General features: G+C 38.2%; 1 protein-coding gene across 9 annotated transcripts in view; it reads left to right on the plus strand.

Moving 5' to 3' along the window:
- The window catches only part of LOC125074414 (protein daughterless), a 126,678-nt gene extending 109,068 nt beyond the window's left edge, over window positions 1-17,610 (plus strand). For 4 of the 9 annotated variants that reach the window (XM_047685754.1, XM_047685755.1, XM_047685746.1 and 1 more), the window contains 12 exons: window positions 5,015-5,186; window positions 6,651-6,793; window positions 7,836-8,009; window positions 8,326-8,445; window positions 9,485-9,553; window positions 11,194-11,320; window positions 11,648-11,728; window positions 11,934-12,039; window positions 15,196-15,291; window positions 16,353-16,498; window positions 16,891-17,000; window positions 17,095-17,610. In XM_047685754.1, the coding sequence (XP_047541710.1) occupies window positions 5,015-5,186; window positions 6,651-6,793; window positions 7,836-8,009; window positions 8,326-8,445; window positions 9,485-9,553; window positions 11,194-11,320; window positions 11,648-11,728; window positions 11,934-12,039; window positions 15,196-15,291; window positions 16,353-16,498; window positions 16,891-17,000; window positions 17,095-17,145 (1,395 nt within the window). In that variant the 3' untranslated portion in view covers window positions 17,146-17,610. Of the gene's footprint in view, window positions 1-5,014; window positions 5,187-6,650; window positions 6,794-7,835; window positions 8,010-8,325; window positions 8,446-9,484; window positions 9,554-11,193; window positions 11,321-11,647; window positions 11,729-11,933; window positions 12,040-13,018; window positions 13,109-15,195; window positions 15,292-16,352; window positions 16,499-16,890; window positions 17,001-17,094 lie in introns of all 9 variants that reach the window. The other 5 variants (XM_047685749.1, XM_047685750.1, XM_047685752.1 and 2 more) reach the window with 5 other exon arrangements.
- Window positions 17,611-19,209: the final 1,599 nt, after the last annotated feature.

Below are 19,209 nucleotides of genomic sequence, written 5' to 3' on the forward strand. Positions count from 1 at the left end.
TGCGCGCGCGCCGATCTCGAGTCGATTTTACGCTCTTCGATCAAACTAACCGTTTTTTAAATGACGTGTGAGGAATTTTTAAGAAGTTATATAAATATATAGTCTAGAGTTGTATATATATACGATTTATATAAGGATATAGAGTACACATATATAAGACTTATATTTTTGTTTTCTTTGTTCATTTATTAAACAAGTTAAACCGATTCCAAAAACGTTTGCTTTAATAAATATTCAATACGATATTTTTTAATGAAATATAAATAAATAAATATTGGACAACATCACATACATTACTCTGATCCCAATGTAAGTAGCTAAAGCACTCGTGTTATGGAAAATCAGAAGTAACGACGGTACCACATACTCCCAGACCCAAGACAGCATAAAAAACTAATGAACTTTTTCTAAATCGACTCGGCCGGGAATCCAACCTGTGACCTCGGAGTGGCGTACCCATGAAACCCGTGTACACACTACTCAACCACGGAATTAACGAAAAAACGTTTAATGAAATATTATTATTGTCAAACAATGAAAAATCAGTTCTAAAGTATCTGAAAATCTGATGTTTTTAATAAAGGTTCGCTTTTATTTTCTATCGTATGTAAAGATTCTTAAATCGTGTAAAGATTTCCTAAAGAATCTAACCAAAATTTCAAGAATCCCAGTTAATATGAATCTGTGTCATCATAAAATCCGAATAACTGTTACGAAAATGCTTCTTAAGTCGCGATCGCGATCCTTTAAGGCCGATCAGCGAGTTGCTGTTTGGTGGTAGATTACGAAAGGTATTTGTAGTTACTACCCAAATGGGTACAAATATATAATCTAGGTAGAGATACTTTAAATTTTGGTCAACTCTTAACGAATAGTCTGCCATTAGCAATTATGCTTAGCCGCTCCTTATAGAGGACAATACTACACTAATATTATAGACGGTAATACGTAATTACTTACACTTGAGGCCTGAATCACGCGGATAACTAGGAGTCCGCGTTATATATTTGTTACGAATTAATCTTAGTGTTGTAGATGATTTTGGTTTGTAAATGGTTTGTCGTTTTACGATATTATAAAGGTTTTTTGAACAGTTTGTTTGTTTAGTCGAATTAAGTCGCGTTAATATCGGGAACTACTGGTCCGATTTGAAGAATTCTTTCAGTGTTATATATATAGTCCATATATAAACACATAAAGCTATATATCGATCCGCTAAAACCAATAGGGTTATTAAGAAAACATGTTGCAAAAACGGGGGTAAATTATTCCTTCGTCCTTCCTTAAAGTTTCGTAAAAAACATCTATGATAGGATCTGTCACATAGCCGAGCGAATTCGTGACGAGTAGCTAGTTTCTTCTTCTTCGGGTGCTTCTCCAACCAGCAAAAAATGGCAGTTAGTTTCGCGTAATCCTCCCTATACCTCACCAGACAGAACAGCTCAGCGGCACTCGCGATTTCGGTCCATGATGTTGCGTAGGCAAGATTTTTTTCTACGACCTCTACGGTAGTGGTGAATGGTGGTACCATCAGATAATGATTGTAAGAGTCTAGAGACTGCACACGTTTGCACTCACATATGCACTATCGTATGTCATGCTCATGACTCGTGACCGTAACCAAGAACACGGTGCTAATCACGACAATTTTAATAGTTTTGGACACTCTTTAAATTATTTAGTAATATAAATGCAATTTGTTCCATATTGAATTTACAATCTGTATAGTTTCGTTGAGTCAGCGGTGTACTTTATGCTCATAAGCTTTAACGGGAAACGCTTGACAAGTCGGCTAGCCATATATGAAGTTCGATTCCGCGGTCGAACACGACCGAAGAGACACTTTGGTTGAACGCTTTAAGCGTATATTACAATCAAAGTGTATGTTTGTGTGTATCTTGTATATGTATTCTTAAATAATAATTTATGTGTATTCTTAAAAAATAATTCAAGATTGTAATTTTTGGTAGAAGAAGGTGGATCAGGAGTTCATTCCATCACGCAAGTCCGCTACGAGTCGGTGGGTTTATTTAATGAAATTAAATATATAGGGAAATACATATTTTATATACACATATATACAAATATAGGTACTTAGTAGTAGGGTAGTGGTAGTGGTAGGTGGCACCCGTTCATCATAATATATTTGAACACCATCAGCAATACTAAGAGTATAGTTGTTTCGGTTTTAAGGGTAAGTAAGCCAGTTTCCAAGGTTGGTGGCGCATTGGTGATGTCAATGCCAATGTCTAACAAGAGGTTGGATCGCCCCTCCCCTTACCTTTATATATACATATATACAATAAAATAGAGTGTTCGCCGAGGGGGCGAAATTTGATCTTAACCCTTCAAAATCAATAAAAAATTTGCACGTCTCCAAAAATTTTGTAATGATTATATCGTCATTTATAATACGACATATCGATTCGCCAATACGCCAACCTGCTGTACGTATATTATCGGTCTGCGATTGATTGCACGATCTTATATGTAATTACTCATTTAATACATTTTAATGTAACTTATTTATCATGGGCCGAAGTCTTTATCTTGGTAATTAAAATACATAGCGTGTAATATCTTAATTAGATTAGTTTCGTGTAACACAAGGTGTTACCAGCTCAATGTCATCGATGTCTAAGGTCATCATCATCATCCTCCTGCCTTTATCCCAATTTTACTCGGATTCGGCAAGTCTTCCTCTCTCATACTTTTCTGTCGGACATCTCGCAAATAACATCCTATCAATGTCTAAGGCAATGGTACTTATTAATAAATAAATTTTATATTATTATTTTTCAATTATTAAATTAAATGTAATGTTACTGTTTCCTCATAAAAACCAGCGAAAATTAATTCCGCGGATTTTAATTATCGAAGTATATATTTGTATGAAATTATATAATTACATAAATAAATAATCTTTTAAAAAATTATAGCCTGCAAATATCTACGGGTGATTCCTGGTTATTTAGTCAGTCTACCGTTTAAGTAGATTTTATGGGATTAACGCACAAAACAGGAACGTTAAAGTTGGAAACAACAAATAGAACATGTTCGAAACATGAAACAAAACACGGAACACAAAAATTTGTTTCACAAAAAGACCCGTTGAGTTTCTTTCGTCGGTTCTTCTCAGATCAGGGTGTTCCCTCTTCCGAACCGGTGGTAGTGTTTAATTTGACTACCAATAAGTGTAATGCTTCTATATTGAATAAAGGAATTTGAGTTTGAGTTTGTTGTATCTCAAATTGTACTAAACTGCCTCAAGTTTATAAATCTTTACATGTAGATAAAGAGTAAAAAATTATATGTAGGGGGTAATCTCCGGAATTACAGATACAATTCTAAACGATCGACGATATAGAGTATAAATTATATAACGAGAGCCGAGATGGCCCAGTGATTAGAACGCGTGCATCTTAACCGATGATTTCGGGTTCAAACCCAGGCAGGCACCACTAAATTTTCATGTGCTTAATTTGTGTTTATAATTCATCTCGTGCTCGGCGGTGAAGGAAAACATCGTGAGGAAACCTGCATGTGTCTAATTTCAAGGAAATTCTGCCACATGTGTATTCCGCCAATCCGCATTGGAGCAGCGTGGTGGATTATGCTCCAAACCTTCTCCTCAAAGGGAGAGGAGGCCTTTAGCCCAGCAGTGGGAAAATTTACTGGCTGCTAATGCTAATGAGTATAAATTATATATATATATATATATATATATATATATATATATATATATATATATATATATATATATATATATATACTGGCAGATCTCCCGCGAAACTTCTAAATTTTTTTAAGGATTACTAACAGTATTTAAAACGGGATATTTACCATGTTTTCTATTATTATTTGGTGGAGCTCGATATTTCGACATTATCTACGAATGTCTTGTTCACGAGACACGAGTCTCTTGAACAAATAATAATAAAAAAACATGGTAAGTATCCCGTTTCAAATACTGTTATTAATAAACATAACCATGTTAATTTAAAATCTTATTTTTAAGGATTTTCGTAACCTATTACAGGTTTTATTATGATTTCATTTTAAATTGCAAGTCACTTATCTACATTTGTTATTGTATCTGGATTGTCGAAAACTATTTACTTTAAATTGGTTTGCGTTTTTAATTTTTTTTCTTATACAGCCGTAGTACCGCTCCCAAAAAGACCAGTAACTTTTCTCCGCTCTCTAAAATGTATTCTTTGTTGAATTGTAACAATTTAGTAAATTGCTATCAAGAATCATCTTTAATTCTCTGCACGTCTACGTCTGGAGCTCTTCAAAATGAAACCATAACCGACAAAAATCGGCTTACACTATTAATACATAAGATATGATATCATTTACTTTACTTATCCGTGCGAAGCCGGGTCGGATCGCTAGTTTCCTATAAAGTTGTAATGTCGCATTGAGGTCTATTGTGAGTTCGGTTCGTGATTGTCGCTTTCTGAACGCCAGATATGGGAATTATCTATGATATTAATGTCCCTTGTCCGACTTTCCTTTGCAATTATGAATGTACGTTTTCGTCTCTATAATGCGTAAAGCAAATCTCTATAAGCCGTTTCGTGTAATTATATCCAATGACTTTACTATGGGCTCTAAATGTATATCTATCATTCGTTTGTAAAGGAACTATTGTTAAAATTGTATATCGTTGGTTTGCCCATTGGCGGTGTATGGTTTGGTTGAAATTTCTTACAGCGCCGATGTCTACGGTCGATGGTAACTACTTACCAACAAGTGGTCCATCGACAAGTCCAAAAATTTATTAATATTTAGTTTTTTCTCAGCGCCACCTACTGGATCCAATATAAACCACCCAGAGATACACTCTTAACTCACAATAATCCATCGAAATGATTTCAGTTATGTGGGAGCAGTGACGTGTCCGTGACGTGTATAAAATAATTATACATATATAATACATAAATAATATGTTTTTTTATACGTAAATAATGAATTAACATGTGCTTATATATATTTTTTTATTTTACAGTATGGCAGCGATGAATTCGGTCACGACTCGCCCAGCCGGTACGCGTCTCCGAAGGGGGCCGGCAACAGCGCTGGCTACCAGGAGCCGTACTACGGCGGCGAGTGGGCGGCGGGCTACTACCAACCGCCACCGCCGCCGCCCTACCACCATGACCCCTACGCTACGTCACCTGGTATGTGTGATTATGTTATATTTTTTTAAATTTTGTATTGACTTTGTTTTAAGTTTTTTGATGTTCTACTACCCAAAATTAATACTTAGTATAATTGTGTTCCGGTTTGAAGGATTTAGAGCCGAGATGGCCAAGTGGTTAGAACGCGTGCATCATAACCGATGATTGCGGGTTAAAACCCAGACAAGCACCACTGAATTTTCATTTGCCCTAATTTGTGCTTATAATTCATCTCGTGCTCGGCGGTGAAGGAAAACATCGTGAGAAAACCTGCATGTGTCTAATTTCAACGACATGCTGCCACATTTGTATTCACTAACCCGCATTGGAGCAGCGTGGTGGAATATGCTCCAAACCTTCTCCTAAAAAAGGAGAGGAGGCCTTAGCCCAGTGTGGGAAATTTACAGGAGCTGTCAATGTATGTAAAAAATAAAATTATTGAAGGGTTTCTGTGGCTGTAACCGGTACAGCCACAATTGACATAACACCCTAGTTTATTTAGTGGTATGAAAATTCATGACACTCATTTAGCGTACATGAGTGTCGACCAAACCGTATTGAATCAACGTGGCGCAATAAGATTCGAAGTTTATAATCTAAATGATAAGAGGCCTTATCGGTAGGCGGACGAGCAAATGGGCCACTTGATGGTAAGTGGCACCACCGCCCGTAGACAAGTGCGTTGTAAGAAATATTAACCATTCCTTACATCACCAATGAGCCACCAACCTTTGGAACTAAGATGTTACGTCCCTTGTGCCTGTAGTTATACTGGCTCACTCACCCTTTGAACCGGAACACAACAATACTGAGTACTGCTGTTTGGCGGTAGAATATCTGATAAGTGGTTGGTACATACCCAGACGGGCTCGCACAAAGCCCTACCATCACGTAACTTAACTTGTGTCCAACATCGACAACGCAGTCGATTTCGAATCGCTATCTAATAAGTATCGAAATCGCGGATCCGTAAATAATGCGATATTTGATTCCGAGTCTTTAAATGAAATCACGAACACAATTCATCATTTCAACGTAAACAATTTTCCTTAACAGCAAATACATGCGATTGTTTCTCGGAAAACTCTCGCTCGGAAACGAGACATCTGGTGAGCTTGAACCAGAACTGGGAGGTCAATAGTTATTACCTAAATTTTATAAATATTATTTGTTTGATTTGCGTGGATTTGGTGATGATATGGGAGGGAGAGTCAAAATCAAAATCAAAGTATACATTATTCAAGTAGTCTTTTACTTAAACTTTTAAATCGTTATTTTACAAACTATATTAAGTGACGCTACCATCGGTTCGGAATGTAGATTCTAATGAAAAAAGCCGGCATGAAACTCAGTAGTCACTAATTTCAGAGAAAACAGACAGACAGTTACTTTCGCGGTAATGGTATTAGTATAGATAATAATAAATGAATTAATTATTAAAACCGGATGTGGTTTCGTTTTCAGGTATAGCAGGCGCGCCGGCGGCGGACACGAGCTCGACGGGCGGCGCCGAGCTGCCGCTGCCGCCGATGTCATCGTTCAGGGCGGCTGCGCCCGTGCACTCGCCCAGCGATCCCATGATCGTAGCGAAACCGCCCATGCAGCCGGTAAGGCAGATGAAAAAATCGACTATACCGTTATATAACCCATTCCAATGGAAGTAGGAAAGAAGATAAGCAAACCTTAGATGCTATTTACAAATAACTCAGCTATATTGTGCACTACTAAGAGTTTATGATTTCAAAATTCCAAAATTTGACAACAGTTTCGTCGACGTTCAAAACGCAATTTTTCGCTAATCCATGGTGAATATCATAGATAGATCAAGCTCTCGACCAATGATATCGCGTCAATTTGCTGTCAAATGTTGTTTATTTATTTGACTTTTTTTCCTCTTATGGATGTAATGGAGTGTATAGATTTTCACTTAATTTTGTCCTTCGAGTCTGAATATCATCTCGTCCGATATCTTAACGCGTCGTTCACACATGTGTTCAAGTGACGACGTGAAGCAAAAGTCTAACCTGTTTATTTTTTTAGTATACACTACGTCATTGACCAAGCGATTTAATGTGTCATTCATGACGTATGCGATGTCCTTTGGGTGTATGTCATTGGGAAAAAGTGTTACACGTTCCACACATACGGACAATTTTTCATCCGATTCGGTTACGGTTTCGGGAGAATTTTTATTTCGGTTATGCAATAGTTTCGGTTACGTTTACGGTTACTCCATAACATTCCTGGTTCTATTCTACCACTGTATTATTGGTACCCCACGCTTTGTAAAGAACTCCTCTAGCTTACTCCACAATTTTCTATCTTTTACTTATCCTCTCCATTTTTTTCCTGCTGCTACAATTATTATTACCTGTTCCTTGGATGATCTCTTCTTCTTTTTCCCGCATATCCTTTCCATGTTGTGGTTTCTAATGTCCATCTATTGTCTGTGTATCTCGGTATATGCCCACGCCATGCCATTTTTGTTTGCGAGCATGATATAGTACTTCTATTAAGTTGGTTTTTGCTCTGATGTCTTTGCTTCTTATCTTTTGAATTTCATTTTATATAATAGTATAACCATATGTACGCCTGCTGCCTTCTAGTTATATATTTGTTGTGTATACATGTGCCCCCGTATCGCGGTAGATGTACGCGGGCGCGGCCAGCACGCCGGGCGCGGGCGGCGAGGCGGGCAGCCTGTCGTCGTACGGCTCGTCCCCCTCCACGCCCGTGCACTCGCCCCCGCCGCTGCACGCTCGCCTCTACCCCCCGCTCAAGCACTCGCCGCACCACCCGCACCACGCGCACCACAACGGACAGGTACGGACGCTATCCATATACCCCATAGTTCATGGTAGAGATTGAGAGCGGAGCAAGAGCGAGGCATGGCAGAAGAAATATAACGAAGATTGAGGGTTCAAACAAAGCGAGGTGTTATATGTCGTCAAACATAGGTGCACTCTCTGTTTTTGTCTCATACTACGACGGGTCGGAAAGTCAAAAAATACCCGAAAAGTGTTACCAACCCAATAATTTTTTTTTTTTGAACCGATTCGAGGTCTGAACTCAAATGCTTTATAAAGCCAACGAACCATACCAGCGTGATTATTTATACATATATAAACACAAATTCCAGCAAGCAAACTGGGTAGCGACGGGAGTTTCGTCACCGCCCACCGCCTCCACCCCGCACGCGCCGCTGCCCGGCTCCGTCATACCGAACGGTCACCAGCACGTCGTGTTCCCACCGGTTATGGTGAGTGGAAGATCTAGGCTCCATATTTCCGTTATAAACCGAATAAATTTGTAGCCACCAATATGGGTAGACTTTGTCGACGACTACTCATAACTACATCATTCAGAATATTGATCATTTATAGTAATCTTAACGACAGAGGTACCATCGTGCCATCATCACCACATAGACCAACGAAAGCTTTATTTTTAACTGAAAATTTTTGGAGTATACTTTTAAATAAGTTGTGGCATGTTCCCCGCATGTACGTTACTAACGTTGTTTTTTTTTTTTGTAAATGTTCTTGATCAGTGTATGAAATGTTAAGTGCTATAATTTGAGTGTAGTAAGATTTTATAGCATAGACGTTTCGATGTAAAGCTTTTGATATATATCTTTTTTTTTGTTTGAAACAGTTGAGTGTGATAATAAATTAATTTTTTTTTTACTCTGGCAACACAAATATGTCATTCATAACAAGATACGTCACTATTGTGTCTGGTTTGTTTGAAGATGGGACAGTTCTTCTTGGACCTCGACTCAGAATCTAGTCGTCCGATTTTTAATCGGTTTTTGTCTCGAATTTTAATTTAAATCACACTCGACTTATTTGTTTTCTGTTGTTTTCTGTGTTCTTAATACCAGCGAGCGTGGAGCTATTAGCCTTCTTAGGTTTTTTTTTTTATTTCTTCAATTAATAATTATTGAGTTGATTTTGTTTGTAGCTAGTAGTCGCTAGAGTATGTATTTTGCTCTTGTATAATGTGAAAAAATTACGATACGTCTCTATAAAAGGGGGGGATTTTTTAGTCGATTGTCATTTATAGAAAATTAAAGTTGTAATATATTCATGATTTACTCAACATACCGACAGACATTTATTTGTAAAAATCAATTCTATTTACAAAATTATCCCCACCCAAAATAATAGAATATAACATTCACATAACATTAGGCGTAAATATAACCGATGCCTAGAGTTGTAAATTATTATCGAAACTCCCCCCCAATAAAACGGCTGGGTAGCTCCCGTTCGCCTCTGAACGATACCGATGGTCAGGGCGCGCCGGCCGAGCAGCGACAGCTCGACGAGGCGATGGTCTTCCTCCGCGAGCACTCTGACGTGGGGGTGAGTAGCGCTTGGTGGTACCACGCGATAACGGCTTCACGTTGCTCATTTACTGGAATGTATACACATGAAATTGTTAACATTCGTGTATCGCGCACATGTGTCATAAATATTAAAATATCGCAAATAAACAGTCTTGAGATTTGCCGTCGTTGTCTTAAGTCTGTCAGTGAAACATTAATATATAATTAATGATTTTGTTTAATATATAAAAGCAAACACACACACACATAGACGTTACACGAAAATATTGTATCGTAAGCGTCAGAAACGTTTTACTTTAACGTTACACACAGAAACGTCGCACATTCACAGGTTTTACTTCTTTTCTTATCTTTTCGAAAAAATGAAATAGATTAGATTATTATTACTACGAAGCCTTTATCATGTTTGGTATTTTTTATAATAGAAACTTTCGTTATTATATCAATTAGTATATTTTTATTATATATCGTCATCTTGAAGTGGAACAGCGTAACGGACAATCATTGTTTATCATTTCATCTGTTGGGTGAAAATATGGCACTTAATACCTTTTGCTTGTGATAAGAACGAAGCGACCCCATTTTTAACTATTGGAACCAATCTACTTGCAAGAATTTACGCAGGAAGAATTAATGTCTGACAGTAGATAGGTCTTTGAACTCTTCCAATATAATTAAAACACTTCTTTACCAAAAAAATAAAAGTATTTATATTAACCTAAAGGGGGGGGGGGGTTCTCTGGAACTAATGATCCAATTCTAAATTACTTTTCACTGATAGAAGAATACGTTATTCCTGAGTGCTATATTTATACCGTATAATTTTCTTTATTGATAAATAGTACCCGTGCGAAGTCGAAGTTCGCTAGTAATATATAATATAAATTTCGTTGTAAAACTCCAAGACGATACATAAGAGCATGTATAATTTTGTATATATTAATGTATTAAAGTATTACTTGAAATTAAGATATATATATACACATATGATACTATATGAATATATATCTTATTTCGACTGATACTCAATACGATATGAAGTGTGGCATGATAGTTATATTTATTTTGCTTATCGAATTGCGCTTATAAATCCCTTTCGAATATTATTTTAGCTTTCCTTAATAAAACTCTTAAATATTCAATACAATAATTATGTATTAATACTGGATTATATTTGCAAATATATTTTGATAAATCGACTGTATATATATGAGCATAAGATATATATTTACTTGTATGTATTGGTTTGTTTTTTTATTCTTGACGATTTAGTCAATCTCACCTCAAATAGTATTAGTATGTTAATTCAAATGAAAGACATATAATCTTTTAGTAAATTATTTGTAAGTTCTCATATTATTAACTGTGCCGGTTCGATGATTGTTATATATCAAGGATTTCTCGCTATGTTTTGATAAGTTGAAGCTAAAAACATAATGTTTTTTTTAAACTTATATTTCATTTTTGTAATTGTTTTTTTTTTTTTTACAAATCATTTAATTTTTTTGCTGTCGTTACTTTATAGTGTACCATTCATTAATTCAAAACAAAGCGCGCTAAGAATTCCTCGATAGCAATATATTAAGTTGAACTGGTATTGTTACTATATATTTATATCTATTGTAAAATTAAGAAAACTACTTATTAATATTTTAGCCCGGTGTATTCCAGGGAGCCCGGATGGAGGAGCGGCTCGACGACGCCATCAACGTGCTGCGCAACCACGCGGAGGCGCCCGAGCTCTACCCGCAGGACGTGCACCATCCCCACCAGCCGCCGCCCGGTACTCCTCCTTATGCTCATAACGCGATATATGTACCCGGCAAAGGGTACATCGCCAATGTCAGTCGCCAACCTTGGTTATTAAGATATTAGGATCCCTCGTACTTGTTTACACTGGCTCACTCAAATTTAAAGCCGCAAAACAATAATATTAGGTATAGCTGACGGGCTTGCACAAACCCCCTGACCCCAAGTAAAGTGAAGGTCGGAATGTTGGGTAACTGAGTGGTGGATGATGATGAATCGAGATCATTTCCACAATTATTGGTGGAAATTATCTCTTCACTTTCCTCTTAATACCTATTTGATTGATTGTCTCGGTCCGCAGTGAGTCGCGTGGGGGGTCCACTGCCGCACCTGCACGCAGAGCCGCCCGTCAAGATGGAGAGACACCTGTTGCCCAACACCAGTAAGTAACAGAAATATAATTAAATACCAGATCACATCAGAATATATGAAAAACTTGAACCGAATATATGAATAATATGAAAAACTAACTCATGGCAAAATAATCGTCACAACAACACGTAACAGCCTCTCCGAGAGGCCTCCCCCCTCGTCCCCCGGGGGACATTCAGACAAGTGCGAGTAGCTCACAGCCCTTTCGTTTGCAGAGAAACGCAAAGAGCCCCCGGACTCCGGCCTGGACTCGAAGCCGTCGTCGTCGGGCTCGGCCGACGCGCTGGGCAAGGCGGCCGGCAACAAGCGCTCGCGCCGCTAGTGAGTACCACTCGCACCGCCACGCGCCACGCACCACACGCGGGCATACCACACCTGACCATCATTTTTTTACAGTAGAGCAGGATGTCTAATATATTTTTTTTTAATGAAATATTAGAATATTTTAATGAGAACTTTTTTTTTAAAATTTAATATAAGAAGTCTCTTGGTAGTGAGACGTACCGCCCAGAGATGTTGTCATTATTAGATCGATTAATCATTCTCATAAAACGTTACTGTGCTGCTAACCGTATACGAGGTGCGACTTACGACACTTGTATACAATTTTAGAAATCTTCATATAATTTTAATACTAAAAACAAATCCAATTGATAGATAGTAACTTTACTACTATTATTTTTTGTTGTAAATCGTTTATCTATAAATGGAAGAATATTTCATTACATACACAAAGTCCCACCCACCACTTATAGGGGGTAAAACGGGACTGTCCCGCTCGATATGGTCACGTTAGGTATGCCCTGTAAAACAAAGCGTTACTTGTTGATATTTAACAAGTAACTGATGTTGATTCTCTTTTGTAACATTTTTTATATTGAAATCATAAGATTTGCTATGTTTTCAACTTAAATTGTTAGAATTAGATGGCGATATTCAATATTCGTGTATAAAAGACAGACAGCACTGTTATCCATTTCATCACGAACGTGATATCGAATTTGCGATATCAAGGATTTTCTCTTTTGTTAATTTTCAAACATTTCTGTATAATTTTAAAGCCCTAAGAAAAATGCTGGGTTAATGCAGGGCAAGAATTATAGACTCCACCGCAGGTTGATGTATATGCTTGCTGCTATTTCACCCGAGATATGCCGGTTTCCTCACGATGTACAACGAAATGGATGAGTTAAAGTCTCCCGGCCAACACGGCGCCATACCGGGCACCGGAAACGCCCACTAATATAAGATATGCTCCAAAAGTTCGGCAATGTTTTGTTTAATATCCGTTTGACACCAGCTGCTCGTCCGCCGACGAGGACGACCTGGACCCCGACGCCAAGGCGGCGCGAGAGAGAGAGCGGCGGCAGGCCAACAACGTGCGCGAGAGGTCGGCACGCACGCACGCACACACGCACACACACACCACTCCGTACTAACACACACACTTGTCGTCTATAAGGCTGCAGATCCAGAGATTCTGGGTTCGAACCCCAGGTCGACCGATTTACCGGTTTATAAGAGTGAGGGAATAGAGCGCGCACCTGTGTCAGCGCACACACGCCTGCACAGACACAGGTGCGCTCTCTGTTCCTATATATAATGTCCTGCGCAGTTGGCTGGTCTCCCCTGAGATATCGGTCGGAACGACATCATCATATTTGATAAAGCACTTGGAACTTGTCCAAAAGTGTCAACAGCCCCCTGAATACAAACACATACATACGCACACTAACGAACATTTATTTCAGAGCTTATCATCGCGCTAACCGGGTCACAGTATTGAAACGTCCTATGACGCGTTGTAACGCCGCGACACTTGCATCCTTTTGCGTACTAATTGTTGTGCTTTTATCTGTGTGCTCATTTGTATGTAGGTCCCTAACCCAAGGTGAGGTGTTAGATTTATTTTATAAGGTTCGCTTGGTGACAAGACAATATACTAGACTCGTTGTCGCCTGCGGCTTCGCTCGCGTGTTTGGGTTGGTCGTCAGGTGTTAGGTAAAAAAAGTATTTTTTTACATTTTTTTTTTATGTAAATTTCCCACTGCTGGGCTGAGGCCTCCTCTCCCTTCCCAAGGAGAAGGTTTGGAGCATATACCACCACGCTGCTCCAATGCGGATTGGTGTAAAAAGTAGTAGTAGATTAGTTTTCGCGTGTGTGTTGGAAGGGGGAGGGGGGGCATTGTCGGACGTTTGTTAGGTCCTCTGTCTTTGTATTTAAACAATATTAAGAATTGCTAGTGACGTCATAGCTTATCATGTTCCAATCTGTTGTAAAGTATAATATGACGTTACTCGTGACCTTTTGTATTAAAAGTATCAAAAGCTCGCGTTTTTATACCCCTTGTGCCTGTGAATACACTGGCTTACTGGGAACCGGAAACGACAAATGGAATTGTTGCGTGTTATTCATGCAATGCTGAACTATCCTTCAGGTCGGGTAGGAACTCATCGGATTACGTGAGTGAGGATATAGTTTGTTTGCGCTTAATAAAGCGCAATATAGCGCTATCTGCGCTGTAAAGTATCCTGTGGAGTTAGTGTTTGTTGACTTCCAGGCAGGAGACATAACATACATATATAATTGTATTTAACTAACACGACTGTATTTTTAGATGTTGAAATAGAGTAACTACTGAGTTTCTTGCCGGTTCTTCTCGGTAGAATCTACATTCCGAACCGGTTGTAGCTTTACTTTGAATAGTTTGTTAAATGACGATTCAAAAGTGCTTGTAAAAGTCTACTTGAATAAAGTATATTTTGATTTGATTTGTGAAGTTGCTATTCTTTGGGTTTGGTCGCCATTGATTTGATACAGGGAGCAGGTGGAGATTATTTTTAAATAGAGTGTCGAAACTTACGTGACACATAAAAATATAATCACACATATATTTTAACCATTCATTTAAAACAATTTCTAAATGTTATTTGTAAGAAGGTACGCGCTTTATAACGCTTGACTGACGCTATTTGTAAATCATTATCAAAACCGCTTCCCATCGACAGACAGTTTTAGACTTTATTATCAACCCGATAAAGTTGGTTATCGCTGGACGCTTTCATTGGCTCTACTAGGAGGTCGGCTGTCTCTCTCTCTCGCGCTGCCTTCGTGAATGTTTCCGAGGTGAAGTATGGTTTCGTTAAAATTTTTCCACAGAGCTTCCGTAGTTTTATATCGGTTATATATATATATAGTTTATTTATTTATCTTTGAAATCGAAAAAAAAATAGTTTAATACGAAATTGATTTATATCATTTATTGAACACTCTGTATATAGATTTTATAGATTTATAAAAAAAAAACAGACTAATTCTTTTGTTTCAAATAATGAAAGAAATATATTTTAATATTATTCTAAGTTACGCGAAATCCATAAACTAATTGGAAACCAAAAAGACTTAAAATATAAATTTAGTAGCAAGGATTTTTGAGTTCAAACTCGATGTAATTAGGGCGATATTTGCATGCATAGTTGCTCATCAGCCGACGAAGGCGACGACGAGTTGGACCCCCAGGCGAAGGCGCTCAGAGAGAAAGAGAGGCGGCAAGCGAACAATGCCAGGGAAAGGTACGCCTTATTGTAATGATATAGAGTCTAATTCAGCTTGCAGCGTTATATGTAGTTACAGGATGTGGGATTTACAGATCTAAATGACGTATACTATAAGGTTTCAACATTTCACGAGTGAGATATCACAGCAGTTCTCTTAATCTCTGATGTAGGTGAAGTGATTGTGGAACTTGCTTTACTGAATACTTTGTATCGTTGATGCTGATGTCTTCCTGACCGATTCCGGCCAAACCGTCCGCAAGGGATAGCCAACTCTGTAGTATGTAGTAGGCTTTAATACACTCTTTTCTCAGCGTCCTAATCTGTTACGAGCGAGGACTACTACTTGTAGAGACGCTTCTCAATTCAGCCTTTTTTATTGTTATTAAGTTATCCTTATATTATGTGTCTTCAAGCCAGACACGTATGATGTACAGAGGAAGACCGGAATGAATATGTCTCCTCTGCGGTGTGATGTCTTGTCTATGGTTATGGAGGCGGATATATGCAATACATTTATATAATAAGTATCGATATATTCACTCGTGAAGTCGACAATTCCCCCCCCCCACACACACACACACACACACGTTAAATTATCAGCGTGCATTAGTATGAGTGACGCTCGTGCTTAGAAGGTGTCTTCGTGTGCGTGACTACTTAGAGTAAAGTCAGCAAAACAATACAAAGAGAAATTATGTTAAGTATAAGTATATTAAAATTAAATTAATTTATCAAGAAGGGATGCGTTTACGTGAGCGAATAGATCTATAAGCGAATGTGAGAAGCCGTATGTTATCCCCCTTCCCCCTTCCCATAGCGACATCTTCAATACTGTGACCTTGTTATATTGTATAGTTTTTGTTTTTTTTTTCTAATGTACACTACTTAACACAGATTAAAAACGACATAAGTGAACAGATATAGTTGCACTATATTAAAAAATACACATTTTTATTATCAAACATACATTTATAAATTTGTTTAATTACATAATATTAAAAGTAGCTATGTATGTATATATAATATATATATTTATTATACAAACTCTTTTCAATAGACCTCATTGAATGTTCCAGGATAAGAATAAGGGATATAAACGAAGCGCTGAAGGAGCTCGGTAGGATGTGTATGACTCACCTCAAGAGCGATAAACCTCAGACGAAACTGGGCATATTGAATATGGCGGTGGAGGTCATCATGACGCTGGAACAGCAAGTCAGAGGTCAGTGTCGTGAATACGTAGACTCGCACGTATGTATGTAGACTACAATGCAAGTGACATATATTTCGAATAGGCCTAGTCCAGCCATTTTAAAAGTTTGACTTTGTGGCTTATTAATTGTCATACAAACTTTAAACCCTCGAGCTTTTAAAACTTGTAAAATTCTCTCCTACATGAATAAAGTAAATTTGGATTGGAATCGAACTCGTATTCGAATATCCATATATTTACCGTCGATAATACTAAAATTAAGATTTCGCTAAAGCCCGGTACGGAAATGCAAATCACGGACGTGTCTGTGGAGACCACTATCCGAAGAATTGTCTATAACTTCCTACATTCCAACGCCATTCAGTCCACCCCAACTGAGTGTATGTTTACGTGTCCCGCAGAGCGCAACCTCAACCCGAAGGCGGCGTGCCTCAAGCGGCGCGAGGAGGAGAAGGCGGAGGACGCGCCCAAGCTGCTCGCCGCGCCGCTGCACCACTACCAGCCCATGCCGGTACGCGGAGCTAACACCCCCCCCCCCCCCCCACACACACACACACTCCCACACGCGGACTGCCGCACACTCACGCGTCCCGTTTCGTCCGCAGGGCATGGGGCAGGTGTCCGGGCAGCCCCCCTCGGGCGCCCCGCAGCAATAGCGACTCCCGCGCGCCTGCGCGCTGCCCTAGACCGCACTACCGCCGCCGCGCAGCCCTAGCCGGCACTAGGGCGCCGGGCTCCGTGTGTCGCGCTCGATGTTGACGATGGTTTCGTTTCGGTTTGTAAATAGCACCGGATTTTTCGGTTACTCCCTGTCGACTAATATTCTATTCTATCCCTCGTTTCTGTTCTCAGTGTTTGAATATATTTTTTAAATCTGCCAAATGTCAAAATCGATGCGAATGGAAAGGCGAGCGACACACGGCCGCCTCGGAACGGCGTTCCTCTTAAGTAATAGAAAAACCAGTGATGGAACCCCTAGAGACGCTCACGGTCTGTAGTCGAAATCGTTACTCGGGTCCACTCGCGTCTGTATGTTTTTGTTTAATGTTATTTTTTTATCTGTGGTGAATATCGACCGACGATTTCCAAAGAGTGTATCGGAAGCAGTGCGTAGTGAAACAGTAAATGAACTATAGTAGTTAAGTGTGTATATTATACATTTAGTTTTACTACGGACGTGACGTCGTATGACGTCACAGGCGCCCAAAGACAGTGGGATACTTGTAACATAGCCTAGGTAGGTTTAGAATAATTGATAAATATATGGAAAAAAAGATATTTTTAATTACCGATTTTAATTTCGCTGCCATAAGCATAGGTTTAAGATTCGGGGCCCATTTTTCTTATGGCAACACCGCTCGTCCTATCAATATTTTTCTGTTTTTTTTTTTTTCGTTGGGAGTTTTATCTTTTAACGCTCAGGAATACAAGCTCGACAATAAACGAAAGTGGGCTCCGGATAATATATGAAGTTATATGATTTGAGAGCGTATGGATGACGTTTGGAGCGAATTTGTTAATTTTTTTTTTAATGTGAATTCGCCATTTTATATACAGAAGGCGTTTTTTTAAACGATGATGTGTAAACGCTCGTTATTTCGTGTAGCTATGTGTTTTGTAAACGTATCGAGGTCGTCGTGCACCAGTGTGCGCATCGGTCGACAACTAGTACGTTTACAAGAAACATTGAAATTATATTGGCTGCTAACTTAAATATGTACTTAGAATGATTGTTTACGTATTCGAATCCAGTGATTTTATTTCATCCGGCGTCTACGCTTTATGCGTAGTTTTTATTTTTTTTTATTTTATTTTTTTACTTTATACACCCATGTTGAAAAAATATCATGTACTTATTATTATTATAATTTTTTTTTTTAAATAAAGTTTACCGCGCAGATTAAATTGGAAAATTGTGATTAATAAAATTGTTGATTTTTAATTTATTGATCGTATGACGCATGAAGTGTAGCATGTACTTGAATTCCGTATTATTTTTTTTATATGTGTATTTATCGTGCGCGGTAAACTTTATTTGACATATGAAACGGACGTTTTTCATTTTAATGAATTCTATGTTTGAAAATGTGTGGGATTAAAACGATGATACATGGAGGTTCTCTATAATGATAAATGGCGAAACTAATTTATTTTAGAAAACAAATAATATAGACATAATAAAATGCCATACTAGTGTATATTTAATTGTTAACGGAATTAAAACAATCAAGTCCCGCACATGGAACGTTCGTTTTGCTCCCTACGTGTGTATTCTCCGACTTTATATGGTTACGACGATCGCGTAAATATTGTAAATAAAATTAAAAAAAAAAATGATATTCGTTAAAGGAAGCTCAATCGTTGATTGTCGGTTATTTTTGTAGTTGCATTTTGACAATTTTTTTTTTTTTTATATTCGATTACTTGTGTATGATAAATTATTTTTAATACGATTTTTCAGATCGCTTTAAATCATGACAGCGCTTTTTAGTATAAAATATATATTTATATATATATACAATAATGATAAAAGAAACGATTACAAACTGTACTACAAGTAGTACGCGCTCGTGCTACGGAGTACAGTGTTGGTAGTTGTTTATTTTAATTGATTTTGAACTCTGTATTATATAGGCATAAGGTTGATTTTCATTTGACGTTGATTTGTCTAAGCAATGGAGTGACACCGCGCGTGAGCGACAAGCGACTCTGCGCGCCCG

Source organism: Vanessa atalanta, chromosome 27 (genome assembly GCF_905147765.1).
Source record: "Vanessa atalanta chromosome 27, ilVanAtal1.2, whole genome shotgun sequence".
NCBI classification, from domain to species: domain Eukaryota; kingdom Metazoa; phylum Arthropoda; class Insecta; order Lepidoptera; family Nymphalidae; genus Vanessa; species Vanessa atalanta.